Source organism: Corythoichthys intestinalis, chromosome 12 (genome assembly GCF_030265065.1).
Source record: "Corythoichthys intestinalis isolate RoL2023-P3 chromosome 12, ASM3026506v1, whole genome shotgun sequence".
Lineage (NCBI taxonomy): Eukaryota > Metazoa > Chordata > Actinopteri > Syngnathiformes > Syngnathidae > Corythoichthys > Corythoichthys intestinalis.
The window spans coordinates 10,997,555-11,020,699 of record NC_080406.1 but is presented as its reverse complement, the minus strand read 5'-3'; the positions used below and the strand labels follow the sequence as shown (position 1 = coordinate 11,020,699).

Genomic DNA, 23,145 nt, shown 5'->3' with positions numbered 1-23,145 from the left:
CGCCGTGGGCGTGCGTCAGCTTCTCGTGGCGCTGTTCGACCGCGGGGTTTCGTTCGTCCGCCGAAAACTAGTTCGTCAGCAGAGACTATATGCTCGCGAATTTAATGTTCTTGAGGCGAAAAGTTCGTGAGCTTAAGCGTTCGTGAGCTGAGGTATCACTGTATATATTTATGTTTTTTTTTGCAAACAGAGTGGTATCGGAATGGTATCGGTATCAGTCGATACTGCACAGCCAGGTATCCGTATCGGGCCCAAAAAATGGTATCGGTGCAACACTAGTAATCGATAGCTGCAGCCCTACATGAGACCAATGTTACAATGGGATACATTCGCAGTGGGTGCTCACAATATCAGTGATTTTAAACAAACTAACACTATACTATACGATGAACTTACCGCATTTCAGACCAGGGGATCAGGGTGGACGGTATGTACGGATTGACTGGAAAATGAAGAAAATGAAATAAAGAAAAAAAATCAAATTGAATTAAAAAGTACACACACATATATATATATATATAAAGTCCCAAAGCGAGAATAATAAAATGGAACTTGTGCCTTTGCTGGGGAGTTTGTTGTAAAGCTGTCCAAAGGCTTCATCTTTGGGAATGTCAGGATAGAGGAACTTGAGCGGGTTCTCGTGGACCACCCTGTCCGAGATCACCTTGTAGTCACGGATCATATCGGGAAAGTGGACCGCGTTCAGCCGGCTTTTGGTGTAGGGCTCCACAGAGTTGAACGACGGCTCCCCTGTTCCACAAAAAAAAAACACCGTTACATCAGGTAACAAAAATCTTGTATGTTTCAGAGTGGTCACCATAGTCGTTGTGTTGCACCCATGTGAAAGTGATTCCTCCGAGATGGCTCTCGCTAAAGCGTAGGAGGAAAGTGCCAGACTCTTTCCCTCTCAACAGAGAGCGCTCCATCTCTTTACTTACGAAACCCATGATGTAACTGTAAGGACAGGGAGAGTGAACAGTCATGGTTTTTTAGAAGAGTCATCTGGAGTTAAATTTTGGTGTCCATATTGATCAAAACACGAAAAGATCCAAGCTCAAATTTGAAAAGTCATTTTAGTAATGCCAATCAGAACAATCACAACAGAACATTTGGAAATATACTAGGGCTGTCAAACGATTAAAATTTTTAATCGAGTTCATTACAGCTTGAAAATTAATTAATCGTAATTAATCGCAATTCAAACCATCTATAAAATATGCCATATTTTTCAGTACATTATTTTTGGAATGGAAAGACACAAGACGGATATATACATTCAACATACGGTACATAAGTACTGTATATTTGTTCATTATAACAATAAATCAACAAGATGGCATTAAGATTATTAACATTCTCTAGTAGTTATTAAAAGATAAATGTGAGTACAAGTTATAGAAATTTTATATTAAAACACCTCTTAATGTTTTCGTTTGAATAAAATTTGTAAAATTTTCAATCAAAAAATAAACTAGTAGCTCGCCATTGTTGATGTCAATAATTACACAATGCTCACTCATGGTGCTGAAACCCATAAAATCAGTTGTTCCCAAGCGCCAGCAGAGGGCGACAAAACACCAAAAAAACACAAGCTGTCATTTTAATCGGTTTGAGCGGGGCATGTGCGTTAAATGCGTCTAATATTTTTACGTGATTAATTTAAAAAATTAATTACCGCCCGTTAACGCGATAATTTTGACAGCCCTAAAATATACGTTACTAATTTTGTTATTCAAGCTCTCAAACTGATTTCTATGTCATCTCAAAACAAATTTGCAAGTTAATTTGTTTGGTCTCATTTTGATTTGCATGCTTAACAGCCCAAGCAAAGGGGAAAGCTATATAACAGAGGATTACTTTTCATTCCACACAGGCAGCAAGTGCTTTCTGATCAATTCCAGGATGGAGTCCAACCATATCCAGAAACTGAAAGGTTTGCCTGGAATATTCTCCTAAAAACAAAAAAGTTTACTTTGAATTATACAGTCAAGATCACGGATTTTCAAATACAAATTACTGGTGCACGATAATTATTGGTCCGATAGATATCAGTCCGATAATAGGAATTATGATGTAATTCCGATAAATCCAATAATATTCATAATAGGACCGATAATATGTACTGTTCTGGCTTTGCATTTTACACAATAGTATGGGAAATCAGTTGACCATTTGCGGGGCATTGCTCCCACCTGCTGGTCAGAATAATTCAATGCACCTATTTTTTGTTACAGTAGTTCGGTTCTAGGGCTGCAGCTATCGAATATTTTAGTAATTGAGAAATCGACTGAAAATTCTATCGGTTAATCGAGTAATCGGTTAAAACATTTTTTTTAGGTAAAGAGCAATTATACATATACATGAGAAAAAAAGACATTTAATCCAATATTGAACCATTTTCAGTCAATCAATGTCTTTATTTTCGATGTACATTGCTCAAAACAGCCAACAATTCCATCTAAGATGTGACTAGAAAAAAAAATATCACTGCTTTCACTCAAAAAACTTCTAGATTGTATTTAAAAAAAACATTTCTCACCTAAAAATGTAATTACGCTTGATAACACACATCACTTGAAAGCTACGTGTTTTTCCCACGTGTTTCAATTTAATTTCCATTTGTGTCAAGCTATTTTAAAGTTCTATTTAAGTTTTAAGTTAGTGTAAACTGTAAGTACTGATAGGATTTTGAGTTTGTGCAGTGTTCAAAATAAATGTATGATACCTGCTGTATTGGAGCGCTGTTTTTTTACAGATTAAATAAAGCCTGTATGTATGACACGTTAGCCACGCATCGACAGTGGTCATAATCAATAGAAACCTAGCCCTCCGAGGGGCTAACGTTACGTGATCGAGTGACAGTAACGTTATATTTACTAGCGATGAAAAGAGTACTGCTTAAAGATGGCGGCTGTTTACTAACGCTGCCCAGATGCGGCCGAGTCTATCATTTCGCATCTAGTCCTAAATGCATGCGATATCTATGAGACGCATCGGACACTATCTGCTACCACACTAGCATCACGCGGGCGTAGTTTTTAGCAACGTCGGCGTAGTTTGTAGCAGCTATTGGCTGTGGTACGTTTTTTTTTATTTTTTATTTTTTTATTGCTTCCTCCTCTACGCACGTGACGTCAGCGCATTGTCCCGCATTAAAAGTAGTCCGGGCAAAACGGGATGCTTAGAGCTGGCAAAATTAAACGATTCCTCGAGGCGCATAAAATTACTCGGATCAGTTTTTAAACTCAAGTTACTCGAGTTGCTCGAGTATTCGTTTCAGCTCTATTTGGTTCAATCACGTACACATTGTTCTAGCGGTAGCATTGACAGTTGTGAATGCTGTCTGTTACGTTTCCGCCTCGGAAATATATGTACAGTAAGTATTTAATGTTTACTATTACATATACAGTGGGGAGAACAAGTATTTGATACACTGCCAATGGGTTTTCCCATTGGCAGTGTATCAAATACTTGTTCTTCCCATTGTAGATGTGCAAAATATGTTTACTTCTGTGGTGAAGGGTCATATGTACAGAACTTCATAAGTTGTGTTATAGAAGTCAGCCAATGCTTTAGTAGCTCAAGCTAGTGTGCTATGCTATACATATAATACTTGTGTATATAAGTGTATTGTGCAGTTTGTCGTATATTGAGTATTGAATATGTGTATATTTCTGTTGTACTTTCACAATATTAAGACGGGTGTCTTCCCATAAAAGCAAGAAAAGACCAAGCCTTGTAGTTCAACTGGGACCGTGTGCTTTTACACACGGTCCCAGGCTTCAACTGGGACCGTGTACTTTGGTCAGATGAGACCAAGATTGAGCTTTTTGGCAACAAACACTCTGAGTGGGTCTGGCGTGCCACGAAAGATGCGCATGCTGAAAAGCACCTCATACCCACTGTGAAGTATGGGGGTGGGTCAGTGATGCTGTGGGGCCGTTTCTTGGTATGTTGACATAATTATACATGACAAATAGTTGGAGGTGCTGCTGGATCCGGTGGCCCAAGCCCTTGCTCGTTGGGGCAAGGGCAGCTGGTTGGGGGCCCCCTACTGGTTGGGGGCCTAAGGCGATCGTCTACTTTGCCTGAATAGTAGATCCGCCAATGGACGTAGCCATTTAAAAATCAGTGCTCGCTTGTACAAATTACGCCGAAACTGTAGAACTTGACAGGTATGAGTGGCTAGAAATTGCCTTCATTCGCTGCTCAGATTGGTTGAATTAAATGACGACAGATCACGATAGCTTGAAAAGAGGGTTTGCCCTCTCCGTGTGTGTTTTTTTATTTTTTTTTTATTTTGTGGAAGATAAAAAAAAATACACAGTACAGTCTAATCGAGCTAGGGCGGGCACAGCAGTCTCTCAGGGCGGGGCCGGACCCTAATGCCCGCCCATGCCACCGGGTCTGGTACAGCGGTACCTCTACTTTTGAACGTCTCGGCAAACGGAATTTTCAGGTTACGACACGACTCAACGGGAAAATACTGCCTTTTGTTACTTATGAAATTTCAGGATATGTGAGGCAAAATTCAGTACAGAGAAAGCAGCGAACAGGGAGGGGTTAGGGCAGGGGTCCGGAACCTATGGCTCGCGAGCCATATCTGGCTCTTTTGACGGCCGCATCTGGCTCGCAGACAAATCTTTAATTATAATAATAAAAAAAAAAAGCCTCGTTTTACTCCTCGTTATACATGTCGTTGCGTCTATCTATCTATTTATCTGTCTATCAATCGGATTGGCAATGCAGATGAGGCAGACACTGATTGAGTGGGGCCGCTGTATTTTGCTGTCAAAAAGAGCGGCCGATGTGCGCATGTACGTAGTAATTTTCCCACGGTTTTTGTTTCGTTTTCCCCGCTAATTTTAAAACTCATTTTGAGAAGATGGCAAAAAGAAAAAAAATACGAGGTGTATCGTACTTTTCAGCAGGAATGGACAGAGGAATTTGCCTTTGTGGAGAGAGCAGGTTCTGCGGTGTGTCTAATGTGCAATGATAAAATTGCATCTATGAAAAGCTCAAATATAAAGCGGCACTTCGACACCCGCCATACTACATTTGCATCGAAATGGATGATGAGTCAACGGACGAAAGCAATTTATCACAGTTCAGCGTGATCGCAAGGTATGTTGTCGGTGACACACTACATGAAGAAAGTCTGGCAGTTTTGACTATGCAAGGAACAACATGAGGGGAGGATTTATTCAAGTCCTTCATTGAGTTCGCTAAAGAAAAAAATCTACCAATGGACAAACTTGTTTCGCTGTGCACTGATGGTGCTCCGTGTATGCTTGGAAAAAACAGAGGATTCATGTCGCTTCTTCGTGAACATGAAAAGAGACATATCCTAAGTTTCTCAATGCCTGCATGAGGCTTAACCTCATCAAGTATCAACCAGACTACAAAGCCATCAGCAACACCATGCAGCACCGGAAGTCGCATTAATGGTAAGAAATATTCATCATTAATTAGCAACTGCATAACAATGTTATTAAAAAGAATTCAGACTTCTTGTACTTAAAAAATGTTGAAATTACATAAAATGCACACATTACTCGTATTTTTAGTTTTAAACATATTGTATGGCTCTCACTGGATTACATTTTTAAAAAATGTGGTGTTTATGGCTCTCTCAGCCAGAAAGGTTACCGACCCCTGGGTTAGGGTTTACCTTACCTTCCAAAACTTAGACCAGTAGACTTGATCACTATTGGAGAAGTGTTGACCTGTAAACATTGATAACAAAAATCACAAATTAGTCCATAGTATCCCCAAAAAAATCTTTCAACCTTTTGGTAAAATCACAAATTAGTCCATATCAAACAGACAAAACCTCCATCTTTCAACCTTTTGGTAAGCTTTGACATAAAAAGGCCAATCATACCGAGGAGCTTCTCTCCCAACATATTGAGTTGGTCCTTGTTGAGGCCTAGATTGGAGTTGGCGGAGAACTGCCAGCTGAGAACCTCGGAGAGCTGAGCCCACGTGGCTCGTGCCGGATTGCTGAAGAAGGCCAGGTTCTGCGGAAACGCGGCGAATTAAAAGCAACATAAGGCTATGACGATAGGGTAAGATGATATCGATAAGTGGAAAGATTTGCTGACCTTGGGTTCGTCGTTCAAAAGGTTGTACCACATAACAGAGGCCCATGCGCCAGGCATCTGACTCACATTCGAAATGACTACCAGTGGCAGAGAACATGTCTGGAAGCATTCACAGTTTATGAATCTGCCCATTAACAGTGGATTGATAAAAATGGGTTCATACCTCCAAATCAATATCAAGGCCCAGGATTGTGAAGTGGGCCTCAAAACTGAGGGAGTGAAGTTCTTCAGTTACAGATAGCAAACTCTAAAATACAGACAACACAGTGAGTTCCAAACCAACAGATATTCAATCAAATATTAGGCTTTACCTCATTATGTGTCTTTGTAGAATTGCTTTTCTTCTCCTTCAGCTGTTGAGATTGAGAATTGAAAAAAAGTGAAAAACCACAGTAATACAGCCTACATATTTAAGCCAACTGAGCTGCATGTAATTTTATTTTATAAGTAACCAGAGGTGGGTAGTGTAGCGAACGTTTTAATCAAGTAAGAGTAGCGTTACAAAAGTAAAAGTAGCCATCCGAAAAATTGACTCAAGTTCAAGTAAAAAAAGTACGCGCTGTAAAGAATACTAAAGTAATGAGTAACATCGCGGCTGTGTTATACAGTGCCTTGCAAAAGTATTCGGCCCCCTTGAATCTTGCAACCTTTCGCCACATTTCAGGCTTCAAACATAAAGATATGAAATTTAATTTTTTTGTCAAGAATCAACAACAAGTGGGACACAATCGTGAAGTGGAACAACATTTATTGGATAATTTAAACTTTTTTAACAAATAAAAAACTGAAAAGTGGGGCGTGCAATATTATTCGGCCCCTTTACTTTCAGTGCAGCAAACTCACTCCAGAAGTTCACTGAGGATCTCTGAATGATCCAATGTTGTCCTAAATGACCGATGATGATAAATAGAATCCACCTGTGTGTAATCAAGTCTACGCATAAATGCACCTGCTCTGTGGTAGTCTCAGGGTTCTGTTTAAAGTGCAGAGAGCATTATGAAAACCAAGGAACACACCAGGCAGGTCCGAGATACTGTTGTGGAGAAGTTTAAAGCCGGATTTGGATACAAAAAGATTTCCCAAGCTTTAAACATCTCAAGGAGCACTGTGCAAGCCATCATATTGAAATGGAAGGAGCATCAGACCACTGCAAATCTACCAAGACCCGGCCATCCTTCCAAACTTTCTTCTCAAACAAGGAGAAAACTGATCAGAGATGCAGCCAAGAGGCCCATGATCACTCTGGATGAACTGCAGAGATCTACAGCTGAGGTGGGAGAGTCTGTCCATAGGACAACAATCAGTCGTACACTGCACAAATCTGGCCTTTATGGAAGAGTGGCAAGAAGAAAGCCATTTCTCAAAGATATCCATAAAAAGTCTCGTTTAAAGTTTGCCACAAGCCACCTGGGAGACACACCAAACATGTGGAAGAAGGTGCTCTGGTCAGATGAAACCAAAATTGAACTTTTTGGCCACAATGCAAAACGATATGTTTGGCGTAAAAGCAACACAGCTCATCACCCTGAACACACCATCCCCACTGTCAAACATGGTGGTGGCAGCATCATGGTTTGGGCCTGCTTTTCTTCAGCAGGGACAGGGAAGATGGTTAAAATTGACGGGAAGATGGATGCAGCCAAACACAGGAACATTCTGGAAGAAAACCTGTTGGTATCTGCACAAGACCTGAGACTGGGACGGAGATTTATCTTCCAACAGGACAATGATCCAAAACATAAAGCCAAATCTACAATGGAATGGTTCAAAAATAAACGTATCCAGGTGTTAGAATGGCCAAGTCAAAGTCCAGACCTGAATCCAATCGAGAATCTGTGGAAAGAGCTGAAGACTGCTGTTCAAAAACACTCTCCATCCAACCTCACTGAGCTCGAGCTGTGTTGCAAGGAAGAATGGGCAAGAATGTCAGACTCTCGATGTGCAAAACTGATAGAAACATACCCCAAGTGACTTGCAGCTGTAATTGGAGCAAAAGGTGGCGCTACAAAGTATTAACGCAAGGGGGCCGAATAATATTGCATGCCCCACTTTTCATTTTTTTATTTGTTAAAAAAGTTTAAATTATCCAATAAATTTTGTTCCACTTCACGATTGTGTCCCACTTGTTGTTGATTCTTGACAAAAAATTAAAATTTTATATCTTTATGTTTGAAGCCTGAAATGTGGCGAAAGGTTGCAAGGTTCAAGGGGGCCGAATACTTTTGCAAGGCACTGTATTTTTTTGAAAAAATGGTGTAGGCCTGTCGCGATAACAAATTTTAGTAGGTGATATATTGAATCATAAATTATTGCTGATATGCGATATAACTGTCATTTTTTTTCACCAATTCAACCACTAATGTAGTGATAATAAATCATAATAAATCACCCATTCAAAGGCAATATATTTTTATACAGTGGGGCAAATAAGTATTTAGTCAACCACTAATTGTGCAAGTTCTCCCACTTGAAAATATTAGAGAGGCCTGTAATTGTCAACATGGGTAAACCTCAACCATGAGAGACAGAATGTGGAAGAAAAGAAAAAAAAAACAGAAAATCACATTGCTTGATTTTTAAAGAATTTATTTGCAAATCATGGTGGAAAATAAGTATTTGGTAGGGGTGTAACGGTACACAAACATCTCGGTTTGGTACGTACCTCAGTTTTGAGGTCACGGTTCGGTTCATTTTTTGGTACAGTAAGAAAACAAAATGCAAAATACAAAGGTGCTAGTTGTTTATTACACACCTTTGTGCTTTCAACAATAGGAACATTAGCCTATACAAAGCTAGAATTCTGCTAAAAAAGTAGCGGGTATTTAAAGATAATCCAACAACAATATGCCTTCAGACCCCGCGTGTTGGTCAGCTTTTTTTTTCTGAAAGAAAGACAAAAAAAGAAGTCTTGTGCTAAAGAGAAAAGAAATCCCAATGACAAAGATTTTAACATCTATTTTTCAAATGAAATGCCTCAATGAATCATTTTTATTTCTTATGAACGGTTTTCAAAAGCTTTAATAGTGGATTTTCTCAAGTTAAAGCGCCACACAGAAATGAATAAATTTTATTGTGTAAGCAGGATCTGTGTATTATTCTTATTATTTAATTACAGGTGTTTTAGCTTTCTTCAATTTATTTAACTTAAATGGGCTATTATTTATTATGTGTTTATATTTTACAAATGTGATGTATTATTCATTTATATTGTATATTTTATGTTGTATAACTGTAGTTCCTATATGTGAATATTAGTTCCTACTTGTTTTGTTGTGGTAGGAGGGTTTTGTATTGAAAGCGGGGCCTTGTTGGTTATTATTATAACAGAGAAGACAGCAGTAAATCAACAAAGACAAGTCAACCGTGCCCCGAGCTACCAGAGTAGAGAAGACGGAGTAAATATAATCTACACAAAGAAACTGTAACCCGATCGACTCACAGCCTCGAAATGTAAGGGTTACATTACATCAGAAACTTGTTCGGTACGCCTCCGTTCCGAACCGAGCACCATGTACCGAAACGGTTCAATACAAATACATGTACCGTTACACCCTTAAACTGACATGTGCCAAGTGCACGCAGCACACGCACGCACAAATGTATGCACGCACACATGCGGCGATAAATCGCAGCCGGGAAAATTACCGCCCTCATTTTTTATTACCGTGTGATTCATTGACTTATTGCATATCGCAACAGGCTTACAATGGTGTATTTTTGTCGTCAGCATGTCATCTATATTGTACTGTAATATAACCTATTATTAGACCATATTAGACCCCCCCCCCAAAAAAAAAAAATCATAAAAATAATCAAATTCAGACTTAAAAAAATAATACATCACCCTTCCAAAGAGCATGAATGTCCTCTAGTGGAGGAAAAAAACATATTTCTTACTGGTAAATTGAAATAATCATCTCTGGTTTTCATAAGACCTCCAACAATAGGTTTGTGTGCTGTCATGTGATTGTACTGTTACGTCGAATTGGTATTATGGAGTCATGTGATTACTATTGCGGCGTCCCATTGGTGAAACTGGTAGAACCACTGTGGGCATCTCTGGCAAAAATAAAGTAATGTAACATCTAATCTGGGGAATAAATGTAACGACCCTAGTGTAGCCCAGAGTAGTGGTGTAAGAGTAGCATTTCTTCTTCACAAATCTACTCAAGTAAAACTATTCTTAGAAGGACATTTTTCTCAAAAATGACTCGAGTAAATGTAACGTGTTACTACCCACAACACGTACCGCATGTCTAAAATCCACTGATAAGCAGCCACTGGTGAAGTCCTCAATATCCATGGCTTTGGTGGTAGTGGTCACGATAAAAAACTGACGACTTCTAGGGGTAAAAATGGCATAAAACAACAAAACCTTAATTTTTGAATGTGTTTTTAAATTAAAGGCAAAGGCACTGAAACATGATCATTCATTGCTAGCTCTCACACTTGAAATAGATTGGACGTCTTTCCGCATCAGTGCCAGTCAATGAATTAAATAGGATTACATCCATTGTCTTGCTTTTGACAGGTGCAATGAGTTTGGAAGGACTCTCAAATGACGCTAACTTCCTTCTACTCTGCAAACAACAGCAGAACATCCTGTGTTGTGGTTTTCTGTACTTACACTCTGCCAGGAGGGAGGTCCCTAAACACACAGAGATGTGGAGAAAAAAATTAGAAGGGGTAACAGAATTTTTTTGCTGTTACAATGGTTGAAAATAGCATCGAATCCTTACTTGTCAAATGTTGTTTTCACCTTCAGACGGTAGTCATCAACTGGAAGTTTAACCAGGAGCCTGAGTGACGGAAAATGTCAAATCAAATCTCGCTATCATTTTTAGACTAAACTGGCAACCTACCTGACTTTAGTGCTAAATTGGACTCCGGTCTTGATGACGAGAGGTTTCTGAGGATGTGTTGACATGCAGGGCTGCTTCTCTACCAAAAATGAGCTAACAACAGACCTCATTTACAACTTACTATATGTATTTAAATGTACAGTGGGGTAAATAAGTTATTAGTCAACCACTAATCATGCAAGTTCTCCCACTTGAAAATATTAAAGAGGCCTGTAATTGTCAACATGGGTAAACCTCATCAACCATGAGAGACAGAATGTGGAAAAAAAAAAAAACAGAAAATCACATTGTTTGATTTTTAAAGAATTTATTTGCAAATCATGGTGGAAAATAAGTATTTGGTCAATACCAAAAGTTCATCTCAATACTTTGTTATGTACCCTTTGTTGGCATTAACGGAGGCCAAACATTCTCTGTAACTCTTCACAAGCTTTTCACACACCATTGCTGGTATTTTGGCCCATTCCTACGTGCAGATCTCCTCTAGAGCAGCAATGTATTGGGGCTGTTGTTGGGCAGCACGGACTTTCAACTCCCTCCACAGATTTTCTATGGGGTTGAGATCTGGAGACTGGCTAGGCCACTCCAGGACCTTGAAATGCTTCTTACGAAGCCACTCCTTTGTTGCGCTGGCTGTGTGTTTGGGATCATTGTCATGCTGAAAGACCCAGCCACGTCTCATTTTCAATGCCCTTGCTGATGGAAGGAGATTTTCACTCAAAATCTCTCGATACATGGCCCCATTTATTCTTTCCTTTACACAGATCAGTCGTCCTGGTCCCATTGCAGAAAAATAGCCCCAAAGCATGATGTTTCCACCCCCGTGCTTCATGTTCTTCGGATGCAATTCAGTTTTGTTACTCCTCCAAACATGAGAACCTGTGTTTCTACCAAAAATTTCTATTCTGGTTTCATCTGATAATAACACATTCTGCCAGTCCTCTTCTGGATCATCCAAATGCTCTCTAGCGAACCGCAGACGGGCCTGGACGTGTACTTTCTTCAGCAGGGGGACACGTCTGGCAGTGCAGGATTTGAGTCCCTGGTGGCGCATTGTGTTACTGATAGTAGCCTTTTTTACAGAGAGCTGGGACCACAGTGGGTCATTCATTAGGTCCCCCTGTGTGGTTCAGGGATTTTTGCTCACCGTTCTTATTATCATTTTGACGCCACGGGGTGAGAGCTTGCATGGAGCCCCAGATCGAGGGAGATTATCAGTGGTCTTGTATGTCTTCCATTTTCTAATAATTGCTCCCACAGTTGATTTCTTTACACCAAGCATTTCACCTATTGCAGATTCAGTCTTCCCAGCCTGGTGTAGGTCTACAATTTTCTCTCTAGTGTCCTTCGACAGCTCTTTGGTCTTGGCCATAGTGGAGTTTAGAGTGTGACTGACTGAGATTGTGGACAGGTGTCTTTTATACCGATGAGTTAAAACAGGTGCTATTAATCCAGGTAACGAGTGGAGCCTCGTTAGACCTCGTTAGAAGAAGTTACACCTCTTTGACAGCCAGAAATCTTGCTTGTTTGTGGGTGACCAAATACTTATTTTCCACTCTAATTCGGAAATAAATTCTTTAAAGATCAAACAATGTGATTTTCTGTTTTTTTTTTCCACATTCTGTCTCTCATGGTTGAGGTTTACCCATGTTGACAAAGACAGGCCTCTCTAATCTTTTCAAGTTGGAGAACTTGCACAACTGATGGTTGACTAAATACTTATTTGCCCCACTGTATGTATGTAAATATACAGTACAATTTCTGCTTTGGAGTACAAGTGAACCATACCTCTTGATTATGTGATAGATAAGGTATTTAACGCGTTCCTCCATCTGAGGCTTCTGCATGGGGATGGGGTCGCTCTCGTAAGTGACTTTCAAAACCAACTCTGCAAGTTTGTCCAGTTGCCGCTTCACCTGGAACAGACTCTGTGCTGTCAGAGTGAACCTGAACAGGAAAGGAAAAAACAGATTACAGATAAGATTCAGAGGTGGGAAGAGTAGCCAAACGTTTTACTCAAGTAAGAGTAGCGTTACTTCAAAATAATATTTCTCAAGTAATAGTAGTCATCCCCCCAAAAAATACCCAACTCCAAGCAAAAAGTATTTGGTGAATAGTAATGAGTAAATGCTTACAATGTCATATTTTTTTCTCATCAAAACGTCATACATATGAACTGTACTATAACATATACTGTATATAGAGATGGGAATTGATAAGATTTTACGATTCCGATTCAATTATCGATATTGCTTAACGATTCCATTCTTTATCGATTCTCTTATTGATTCTAATTAGAACTAATCGACTGTATGAGGTTTTAGGTTCCATACGTTTTATGGTTCATTCGCTTCGGGGTGTCGGTTAGAACACGAGCGGAGAGTGGAGTTGGTCTTTGGCACTTTTAATACAACTTGGCAACATGCACAACTATATACTTGTACTTACTATGTACTTTATATTTGCACTGCTGCACTGCCACCTATTTTTTTCCCTCTGTACTATGTACAGACTATTAATGTGTTTTCGAATGTTGACTGCTAATGTTATACATTAACGGCCACATCATGCTGTCCTCTGAGCTACCTATATCTTTGCTGCTGTAACACCGAGAATTTCCCCATGGTGGGATCAATAAAGGTCTTCTTATCTTATCTTATATACAGGCAATGGCACTTGATATGTGAATCACTCAATGAGTAGGTGGGAGCATGCGTGGAAAGATGTTGATGTATTTGTATGTCAGTGAAAGATTGGAATTTATGGACGTACTAGTATGTGTGGTTCTGAAAGGAAAGAAAATTAGTGCTGATGCAATAAACAATGCAATTTGAGTTATTTGACTGTAAAGCAGTTAATAACACACATACAGTTGTGGTCAAAAGTTTACATGCACTTATGAAGAACATAATGTCATGGTTCTCTTGAGTTTCCAGTTATTTCTACAACTCTGATTTCTGTCCGATAGAGTGATCGGAACAGATACTTCTTTGTCACAAAAACATTCATGAAGTTTGGTTCTCTTATGACTTTATTATGGGTTAACAGAGAAAGTAATCAAATCTGCTGGGTCAAAAATATACATACAGCAACACGAATTAGCAATTTCTTGTGAGTGATTATTGACTTGAACAATCATTGACTTGAACAAGTCAGGAAAGTCACTTGGAGCCTTTTCAAAGCAGCTGCAGGTCCCAAGAGCAACAGTGCAAACAATTGTTTGTAAGTATAAAGTGCATGGCACTGTTTTGCCACTGCCACGATCAGGAAGAAAACGCAAGCTATCACCTGCTGCTGAGAGAAAATTGGTCAGGAGGGTGAAGATTCAACCGAGAATCACCAAAAAGCAGATCTGCCAAGAATTACAAGCTGCTGGAACACAGGTGTCAGTGTCCACAGTCAAGCGTGTTTTGCATCTCCATGGACTGAGAGGCTGCCGTGCAAGAAGGAAGCCCTTGCTCCAAAAGCGGCACCTTAAGGCTCGACTGAAGTTTGCTGCTGATCACATGGACAAAGATAAGACCTTCTGGAGGAAAGTTCTGAGGTCAGACGAAACAAAAATCGAGCTGTTTGGCCACAATGCCCAGCAATATGTTTGGAGGAGAAAAGGTGAGGCCTTTAACCCCAAGTACACCATGCCTACCGTCAAGCACGGTGGTGGTAGTATTATGCTGTGGGGCTGTTTTGCTGCCAATGGAACTGGTGCTTTACAGATAGTAAATGGGAAGAAGGAGGATTACCTTCAAATTCTTCAAGATAACCTAACGTCATTAGCCCGAAGACTGGGTCTTGGGCGCAGTTGGGTGTTCCAACAGGACAATGACCCCAAACACACATCAAAAGTGGAAATGGAATGGCTAAATCAGGCTAGAATTAAGGTTTTCGAATGGCCTTCCCAAAGTCCTGAGTTAAACCCCATTGAGAACTTGTGGACAATGCTGAAGAAACAAGTACATGTCAGAAAGCCATCAAATTTAACTGAACTGCACCAATTCTGTCAAGAGGAGTGGTCAAAGATTCAACCAGAAGCTTGCCAGAAGCTTGTGGATGGCTACCAAAAGCGCCTAATGGAAGTGAAAATGGCCAAGGGACATGTTACCAAATATTAGCGCTGCTGTATGTATATTTTTGACCCAGCAGCAGGGGTCGCGTTAACCGAATATTTTCCGTCGTTGACCGTTTTTTTAAAACGGTGACGGAAAAAACTGAAGTCCATCCGTCATTTTGACAGGTTGCAATTCACACCCACAGGGTGACAAGTGAGCATATTAATTAGCTATTGTCTCTCTTGATGCATGACGTCGTTGGCCTTACTCGGAAAAATGTTAAGGCAACTGAGTGTTTGCCTTGCACGGCCAGACTGTTCTCCCTGTATTTTTCAAACACTGAGAGAAAAGTCTGGGACACAGCCTCTCGAGAAGGTACAAAATCAATCGACAAATCAGATTTGTTTATTTGCGTGACGTGTTCTTCACGAGCAACGTCACTCTTGCGCGCCGAAAGTCGTCTCTAGAACAACACGGATGGCGAACGGGAGGGCCGAGAATATGTTCCAATCCGCGGTAAATTCAGTTTTAAATAAGCTAAAACACAACGAGTCATTGACAAGTCTGTCTCTCGCTAGCCATGTTGAATAAACTCCGTTCTCCTCGTATGTTTACTTCCGCACGCAAGTCCCTCGTCCTGCCCTTGTCGCTTTGCCAGCGGCACGTCTGCCCGTCGCTGATTGGTGAACTCCGCTGTCTGTTTGCCTCTTGTTAAGTGTAGAAAAGGCTACAAAGTTATGTGATTGTTTGCTTAAGATGTTCACAGTTGCTCGTTCAATGCCTTCAGCATCATTTGATTCCCACATTTGGTTGACGTAAACAGGTGAAAAGTTGGATTGCGCATGCACCGTACCAAAATGCGGATGTCAATAGTAAGAAAGTCACGGGTGGATGCACGACAGGAGCGTGCGTCTAATTGTGTGTTAGTTCATTGCTGTGCGTAAATGCAAAGTGAGTATCACAAGCAGCATTCATATTTACGTAGACAATTTGTTATGATTACCTTTTGCTGTTGTTATGAGACTTCGTCCGATTGTTTTGCGTGGTAGTCCGTTAGCGTGTTGCTATGCTGCGATTCTAAAATAGCGACAAGTTGCGGCATAGCGCACCGGAAGTAGAGTGAATCCGCCTTCACATTAAGTGCCCGAAACCGGAAGTGCTTAGCTGGAGCGTAGAAAATAGTTCAAGCTTAACTTCGAATATTCCATCTACATGTTTGAAGGTAATTAAGTTGAATTTAAGCAATGTATATTTATTTATTGTTTCTTTTCATGTGTTTTGTACAGATAAACCACACACACAGATACACACATATATACCCACAAACACCTACTCAAGAATATAACCATTTCCACATCTACATGGACAGTTGGGATGAATGGACTGTATAAAGTTGATTTAAGAGGATTTGCATTAAAGAAAAAGGAGAAATCCAGCCACCTGTCCAAGTGCCGTGATTGCCTCTACTTTGAGTGGGCCTTAAGTGGTGTTTGGCCAACACACTGATGTGAACACAGCTAAAATCAACCTGAATCAGCGAGAATCCAGTTTTCTCCACTACATTAAGCTTATTCGGACAGAATATTAATTAAAAATGAATGAAAACTAAATACTATAGAATATGTCATTATTATCATTTTAAAAATGTAAGTGACTGGTAAAAATAGATGATGACCGGATTTTTATGACACTGTCAGTCAAAATGACAGACAACGAAAAAGTCTAGCGCAACCTCTGCCCAGCAGATTTGATCACTTTTTTCTGTTCACCCATAATAAAGTTATAAAAGAACCAAACTTCATGAATGTTTTTTGTGACAAAGAAGTATCTGTTCCAATCACTCTATCAGAGAAAAATCAAGAGTTGTAGAAATAACTGGAAACTCAAGAGAGCCATGACATTATGTTCTTCACAAGTGAATGTAAACTTTTGACCACAACTGTACATGACTCGCAGTGTAATGAACAGAAAGGGGGTGGGGGGGAGTGTGCGTACAAGCCGGAAGTTCTTATCATAAGAACTTTATGGCATGAAGAGGAAATACTGACATTCGTTCATGGATGCACAAAAATGAATACTTCCTCTAAAAGGTGGCCGTTCTCTGCTCGAAATGCGCACCTTACGCCTATTCTCGGTCCCAGAATACACAGCGCGCATGACGTAGAACAATAACAGTAAATGGACTGGTTGCTATGGGAACGAACCAGCATACCCATGAAATCTTTCTAACAGGAGTAATTAAAATTGCTGATAAAATCGTTTAGGATTATTTTAGATGCATCTTATAGAGTATTCGACGAGGAATACAATGGACCCATTAAAACTTTTCACCATTTCTTTCAGTAGTCTCATGAACAATGACTTGGCCTGTGAATGAATACCACTGCTTTATGACTCGGCGGCAACTCCTGCTACTTTTAGGTGGTTACACTGTGAGCATTCATGTTGTGCTATTTGCATGCTTGTCGATGTGTATCGTGCGTCAAATCCGTGACATTGATTGTACTGTTAGGAATCTATAAGAGAATCATTAAATAATCTGCCAAACGATTCCATGGAATTGATACACGCGGAACCGGTTCTCTATAAGAACCAGTTCTCGACTCCCATCCCTATATATATATATATATATATATATATATATATATATATATATATATATATATATATATATATATATATATATATATATATGTATATATATATATATATATATATATATATATGTATATATATATACACAGTATATATATACATATATATATACATACACATATATATATATATACACACACAAAAATCATAAAATTCCGACTAAAAAAATCTATAGAAATGAAACATCAATCTTCCAAAGAGCACGAGTGCCCTCTAGTGGAGAAAACATTTCCCACTGTGAAATTAAAACAATCATAGCTCCGGTTTTCCGTGGTCTATCGGGGCCAAATAAAAACGAATTAACTAATTAAAACTGTCAACTATACTCGAAATCTGCGTTTTCGGGTATAGCTGACAGCAACGCTCAATGTCAAATCATTAAGTTTTATATATATATACATACATACATACATACAGTGGGGAGAACAAGTATTTGATACACAGTCAATGGGAAAACCCATTGGCAGTGTATCAAATACTTGTTCTCCCCACTGTACATACACACACACATATGTCGGAAATCACACACAAGGCTGAAAAAGCAGTTTCTGCTTGTGTACCCCTCTTTAAATATTGATACAACAATATGTCTATATGCTGCTATAGCAGTTTTATGGCGCATTACGCCCCAAACAATTTTTCATTTGTCCGTTTTACCCTGGAGACCCCCGTTTACAGACACCGCGCAACCGCTTTTGTTTCAACCCAGCCATAAAAAGAAGGTAAGTAATTATATTTATTATTCGAAATGTGTATAATTTTTAGCTTGGGGAAAAAAAAAAAAACTTAAAAAATTATTCACTCGCATATTTTAAACTTTTAAACAAATTATGTCACAGTGAAAAAAATAGTGTCTGGAAATAGGTCACGGATAGCTACCTTATAACTATCGCTTAATTGTATTTTTATGTTACTGTCACATTTTCCCCAATATTTTAGATGATAAATAACTGACCCCCCCACCCAAAAAAAAAAAAGCTTAAAAGGGTAAATATTTGAAAAAGAAAATCTCGACCATTTTCCTTTTTGTCCGTGACTTCCGCGTCGCGACCCTTGTTACATAACCGTGTTTCACCCATAAAATCCAGACAAATTCCGGCTGTGGCCATTCACAGCTGTGTCTTGACACCCGGTGATAAATGCTACATGGAGTTTTTGGTTTGAAACAAGGTAAGTATGCAATAATATCTCTTTAAAATCAGCGTTGTCTTTAATGTTGCTCGCTGATGCTGCACCTCAAGTTAACGGAAAGCCACAAAAAGACATACATTGCAGTCGAACGCTAGCGCGACAATTATGGCCATAGCAGGCTAACTGACTTGTGTGCTATCCATTACCTTTTCGACCCTTGTTGCCGTTTGGATTGCTTATTATGGGATGAGATTGATGTATTAGATACATTAGATCAGGGGTCCCCAAACTACGGCCCGCGGGCCGGACACGGCCCGCAGCCACATTTGGTCCGGCCCCCAGAACCCAAAAAAAAAAAGGTAAAAAAAAAAAAAAATTCCCCCCCCCCCCCCCCCTCAATAGAGTTATTTATTTCCTGGCTTTTTTCTGTGAAGAACCGAGTAATGGTTATTTGGTTATTATCTATTTAATTAATACAGTATTATTATATTACATTATATTATATTATATTATATTATATTCAGGGGTGCACATAAGTGGTCCGCACATGCGTACTGGACGTAGACAAACGCGCTGGCCCTCAACGGCTTCCATACGCTTTTGCGTACCGATGGCTGACCACTCTATTTGCGGCGGACACGAGAAAATAACTTCTCAAAATGTCGAAGAGGCAGGCCATACTGAGTTATTACTTCCGTGTTCCCCCACCCCGTCAAAAGACAGACAGACGACAGAGACATCACCGGAGCTACCGAAAAAAAGGACTTTTGCTGAAAAGTGGCTACAGGAGGTACATGGCTAGAAGCGAATGATGCTCGCACGGAAATGCGGTACAAAATGTGCCGTGAGAATCCCAATGTCGCCGATTAGAGCAACGCATTTTATATAGGGTCAAAGAATTTCAGCCATCCAAACTTTGAAAAGCACGAAAAAAACAGAGCATGTGGCAATTAAGCAAACTATCGATGTCAAACAGGACCCCACTCGCCCTATGGACATGTGGCGGAATAGGGCGGAATAAAGGTAATGAACAGCGACATGCACTGACAAACGTGTTTTTGCTCGCATTTTACAAAGCTAAACATGCACGTTCAATGAGGTCTTATGAGGAGGACATCCCACTTTTAAAAAGGCTTGGAGTTAATGTGGGAGCCGCATAATGCCCTTTATTTTGAATTGGTGCTTTTATGTTTATTTCTTTACATTTCACTTCAAAGTAATGGCAATTTTGTTGTGCCAGTTGATGTTAATCAAGCATTAACTGTTAATATAATTAATCAAAGTTAATTGGCTCTAAGTAAAGCTTGTCATAAATTTATCGCATCAGGTGGGTCGGCTCTCAAGCTCAATGAGGACCAAGTCACATCTCCAGGTCCTCCTCTGAGAACCTGGGCAAAAAAATTATGTGCACCCCTGATTATATTATATTATATTATATTATATTATATTATATTAAGGGCTGTCAAAGTTATCACGTTAACGGGCGGTAATTAATTTTTTTCATTAATCACGTTAAAATATTTGACGCAATTAACGCATATGCCCCGCTCAAACAGATTAAAATGACAGCAGTGTCATGTCCACTTGTTACTTGTGTTTTTTGTCTCCCTCTGCTGGCGCTTGGGTGCGACTGATTTTATGCACCATGAGCATTGTGTAATTCTTGACATCAACAATGGTGAGCTACTAGTTAATTTTTTTGATTGAAAATTTTACCAATTTTATTAAAACAAAAACATTAAGAGGGCTTTTAACATAAAATTTCTATAATTTGTACAAAAATCTATCTTTTAAGAACTACAAGTCTTTCTATCCATGGATTGCTTTGACAGAATATTAATGTTGATGCCATCTTGTTGATTTATTGTTATGATAAACAAATACAGTACTTATGTACAGTATGTTGAATGTATATATCCGTCTTGTGTCTTATCTTTCCATTCCAACAATAATTTACAGAAAAATAAGGCATATTTTAGAGATGTTTGAATTGCGATTAATTACGATTAATTTTTAAGCTGTGATTAACTCGCTTAAAAATTTTAATCGTTTGACAGCCCGAATTACATTATATTATATTATATTATATTATATTATATTATATTATATTATATTATATTATATTATATTATATTATATCATTTTTATTTTATTTACTTTGGTTCCGTGAAGAATCCAGAAAGGGTTATTTGATTGTGGCTATCTGAAAAACATTCATTCATTCATTCATTTTCCATGCCGCTTTTCCTCACGAGGGTCGCGGAGGTGCTGGAGCCTATCCCAGCTAACTACGGGCAGTAGCAATACATTTTTATATTTAGGCACTCCTGCATTCGTCACACTTTTTCTGTTACAAACTGACCCCGGCCCCTCATCAGAGAAGAGAAGGGTTATGTGGCCCTCACAGGAAAAAGTTTGGTGACCCCTGCATTAGATGCTTAAATCATAAAGCCTAAGGCTAAATACAATAAATAGTGTTATGTACTCACATTTATATGTTGCTTTATGCATATGAAGCCTTTTATTCTCAGTAGCTCGCATTCACATTCTTTGATCATAATTGAAAATATATTTTAAAAGCCCACTGCAAAAATTAGAATCTAATGGAATTGGAATTTAACCCCTAAAATTCTTGGAAATGTTTTTCTTTGCACAGATTAAAATCAAGCCAAACCAAAAAATGTATGCAGTAAAGTTATCATTAACTATACAGATAATTCCCCTTTTAGCCATGTTTATTTACAAAAAACAGGGCTAAATTAAAACTGCATTTATACTCACATACGTCAATTTCCTTTATTATTGAACATCCACCCACATGTCATGGTGCATGCATATTGATTATAAAAGACTTGAGTAGACAAAGGGGGATCATCTTGAAGTGTACGTTATTTATTATGTACCAGGATGGGTGTCCGAAACCTTTTTTTGACAGAAACTTAAAGAAAATTTCAAAGGTCTCAAAAATGATTCTGATTACATTACATTCCCAATTGCCTCCAGTATTGTCTTGAGCAGGTAAAATGAATTTTCTATAGAATTTGAGTCCGGTGGTGAATTTTGATTTTAGTTCAGGAAAGTTTGTGCCGGAAAATTTAGACTTGTTTTTATGCCCTAGGAGCAAATTAGCTACAAAATGTCTCCACTAAACAAACCCGCTACGATCCTTTCATTGTCATCGATATGGATTACCAATTCTGCAGCTGGTCCAGGCTGATGATCAGTGGACTCCCAATGGCAACCATTTGCTGTCTGCGCTTCCAGTCTCGGAGCTCGGCGTCCAGCTGAGAATTCATCAGGTCGTCAATCTCCTGGATGACAATGGCCATCTTGGACAAAATCTCCTAGCAAATGAGTTGAACAGGAAGGAATTCATGGATTTAAATAATTTTTAAGAAATCTTTTGAAACTGTTTTTTTTCCTCTTTTTTTTTTTTTTAAAACATTGACGAGACTAAACATGCGGGGGCGGGGGAAGGGGGTAATATTGTACAACTGGTATTCAAGGTGCTTAGTTCAGGTAAATCAAGCTATTTTCATTAATTAGACATTGATAATGAAGTTTTATTGATCATCTTAAATTTCAGTGGGATCTGCAATCATAAAAGGACACTGTTGGAATTAATGTGCATACAGTTAACATTTATGCTTTCCTTATAGTTAGGTACCAGTGTAGTTAGCTTTTCCTTTGTTCTGGGCCATGTGGTCCTCATGTGATCTACTAAATGTCCTATGATGCCTTCCTGACCCCTCCCATCCTATTGTTTTCGCCTAAATAAATAAGGTTGCTTCACAGCAACTGGGGGGAGCAGCAACCGACCTCCACCAAAGCTACATCAGCTTCCTGCGTGTTCTTTGTAGCCAAGCTAGATGTACATAAACCTAGCTTCAAATCTAACAGACACCCATAAAGGTCTCAAAGACCCATGCCTGAAATTAAACAGGATGTGGGCTACAGAATGTATTTACTGTGGTATGAAAAAGTATCTGTACCTTGGGAATTTCTCACATATTCTGCATAAAATCCCCATCAAATGTGATCTGATCTGTGTCAAAATCACACAGATGAAAAAAACAGTGTCTGCTTTAACTAAAACCTCCCAAAAATGTATAGGTTTTAATATTTAATAAGGATAATATGCAACAAGGACAGAAGGGGGGAAAATAAGTAAGTGAACCATCACATTTAGTATTTTGTGGCCCCCCTTTGGCAGCAATAACTTCAACCAGACGCTTCCTGTAGCTGCAGATCAGTCTGGCACATTGATCAGGACTAATCTTGGCCCATTCTTCTCGGCAAAACTGCTGTAGTTCAGTCAGATTCCGGGGATGTCTGGCATAGAGTTAG

At 39.2% G+C, this 23,145-nt stretch overlaps 1 protein-coding gene across 2 annotated transcripts in view; it reads right to left on the bottom strand.

The window, feature by feature from the left end:
* The window catches only part of stat4 (signal transducer and activator of transcription 4), a 43,888-nt gene that overhangs the window by 8,451 nt on the left and 12,292 nt on the right, over window positions 1-23,145 (bottom strand). Inside the window, exons 7-21 of one of the 2 annotated variants that reach the window (XM_057852668.1) lie at window positions 21,991-22,142; window positions 12,755-12,913; window positions 10,967-11,059; window positions 10,844-10,903; window positions 10,732-10,752; window positions 10,354-10,444; window positions 6,416-6,457; window positions 6,268-6,351; window positions 6,105-6,203; window positions 5,885-6,020; window positions 5,677-5,726; window positions 1,858-1,952; window positions 818-954; window positions 559-750; window positions 397-442 (exon numbers count right to left, since the gene is read on the bottom strand). In XM_057852668.1, coding sequence (XP_057708651.1) covers window positions 397-442; window positions 559-750; window positions 818-954; window positions 1,858-1,952; window positions 5,677-5,726; window positions 5,885-6,020; window positions 6,105-6,203; window positions 6,268-6,351; window positions 6,416-6,457; window positions 10,354-10,444; window positions 10,732-10,752; window positions 10,844-10,903; window positions 10,967-11,059; window positions 12,755-12,913; window positions 21,991-22,142 — 1,457 coding nt within the window. Of the gene's footprint in view, window positions 1-396; window positions 443-558; window positions 751-817; window positions 955-1,857; window positions 1,953-5,676; window positions 5,727-5,884; window positions 6,021-6,104; window positions 6,204-6,267; window positions 6,352-6,415; window positions 6,458-10,353; window positions 10,448-10,731; window positions 10,753-10,843; window positions 10,904-10,966; window positions 11,060-12,754; window positions 12,914-21,990; window positions 22,143-23,145 lie in introns of both variants that reach the window. The other variant, XM_057852667.1, reaches the window with a different exon arrangement.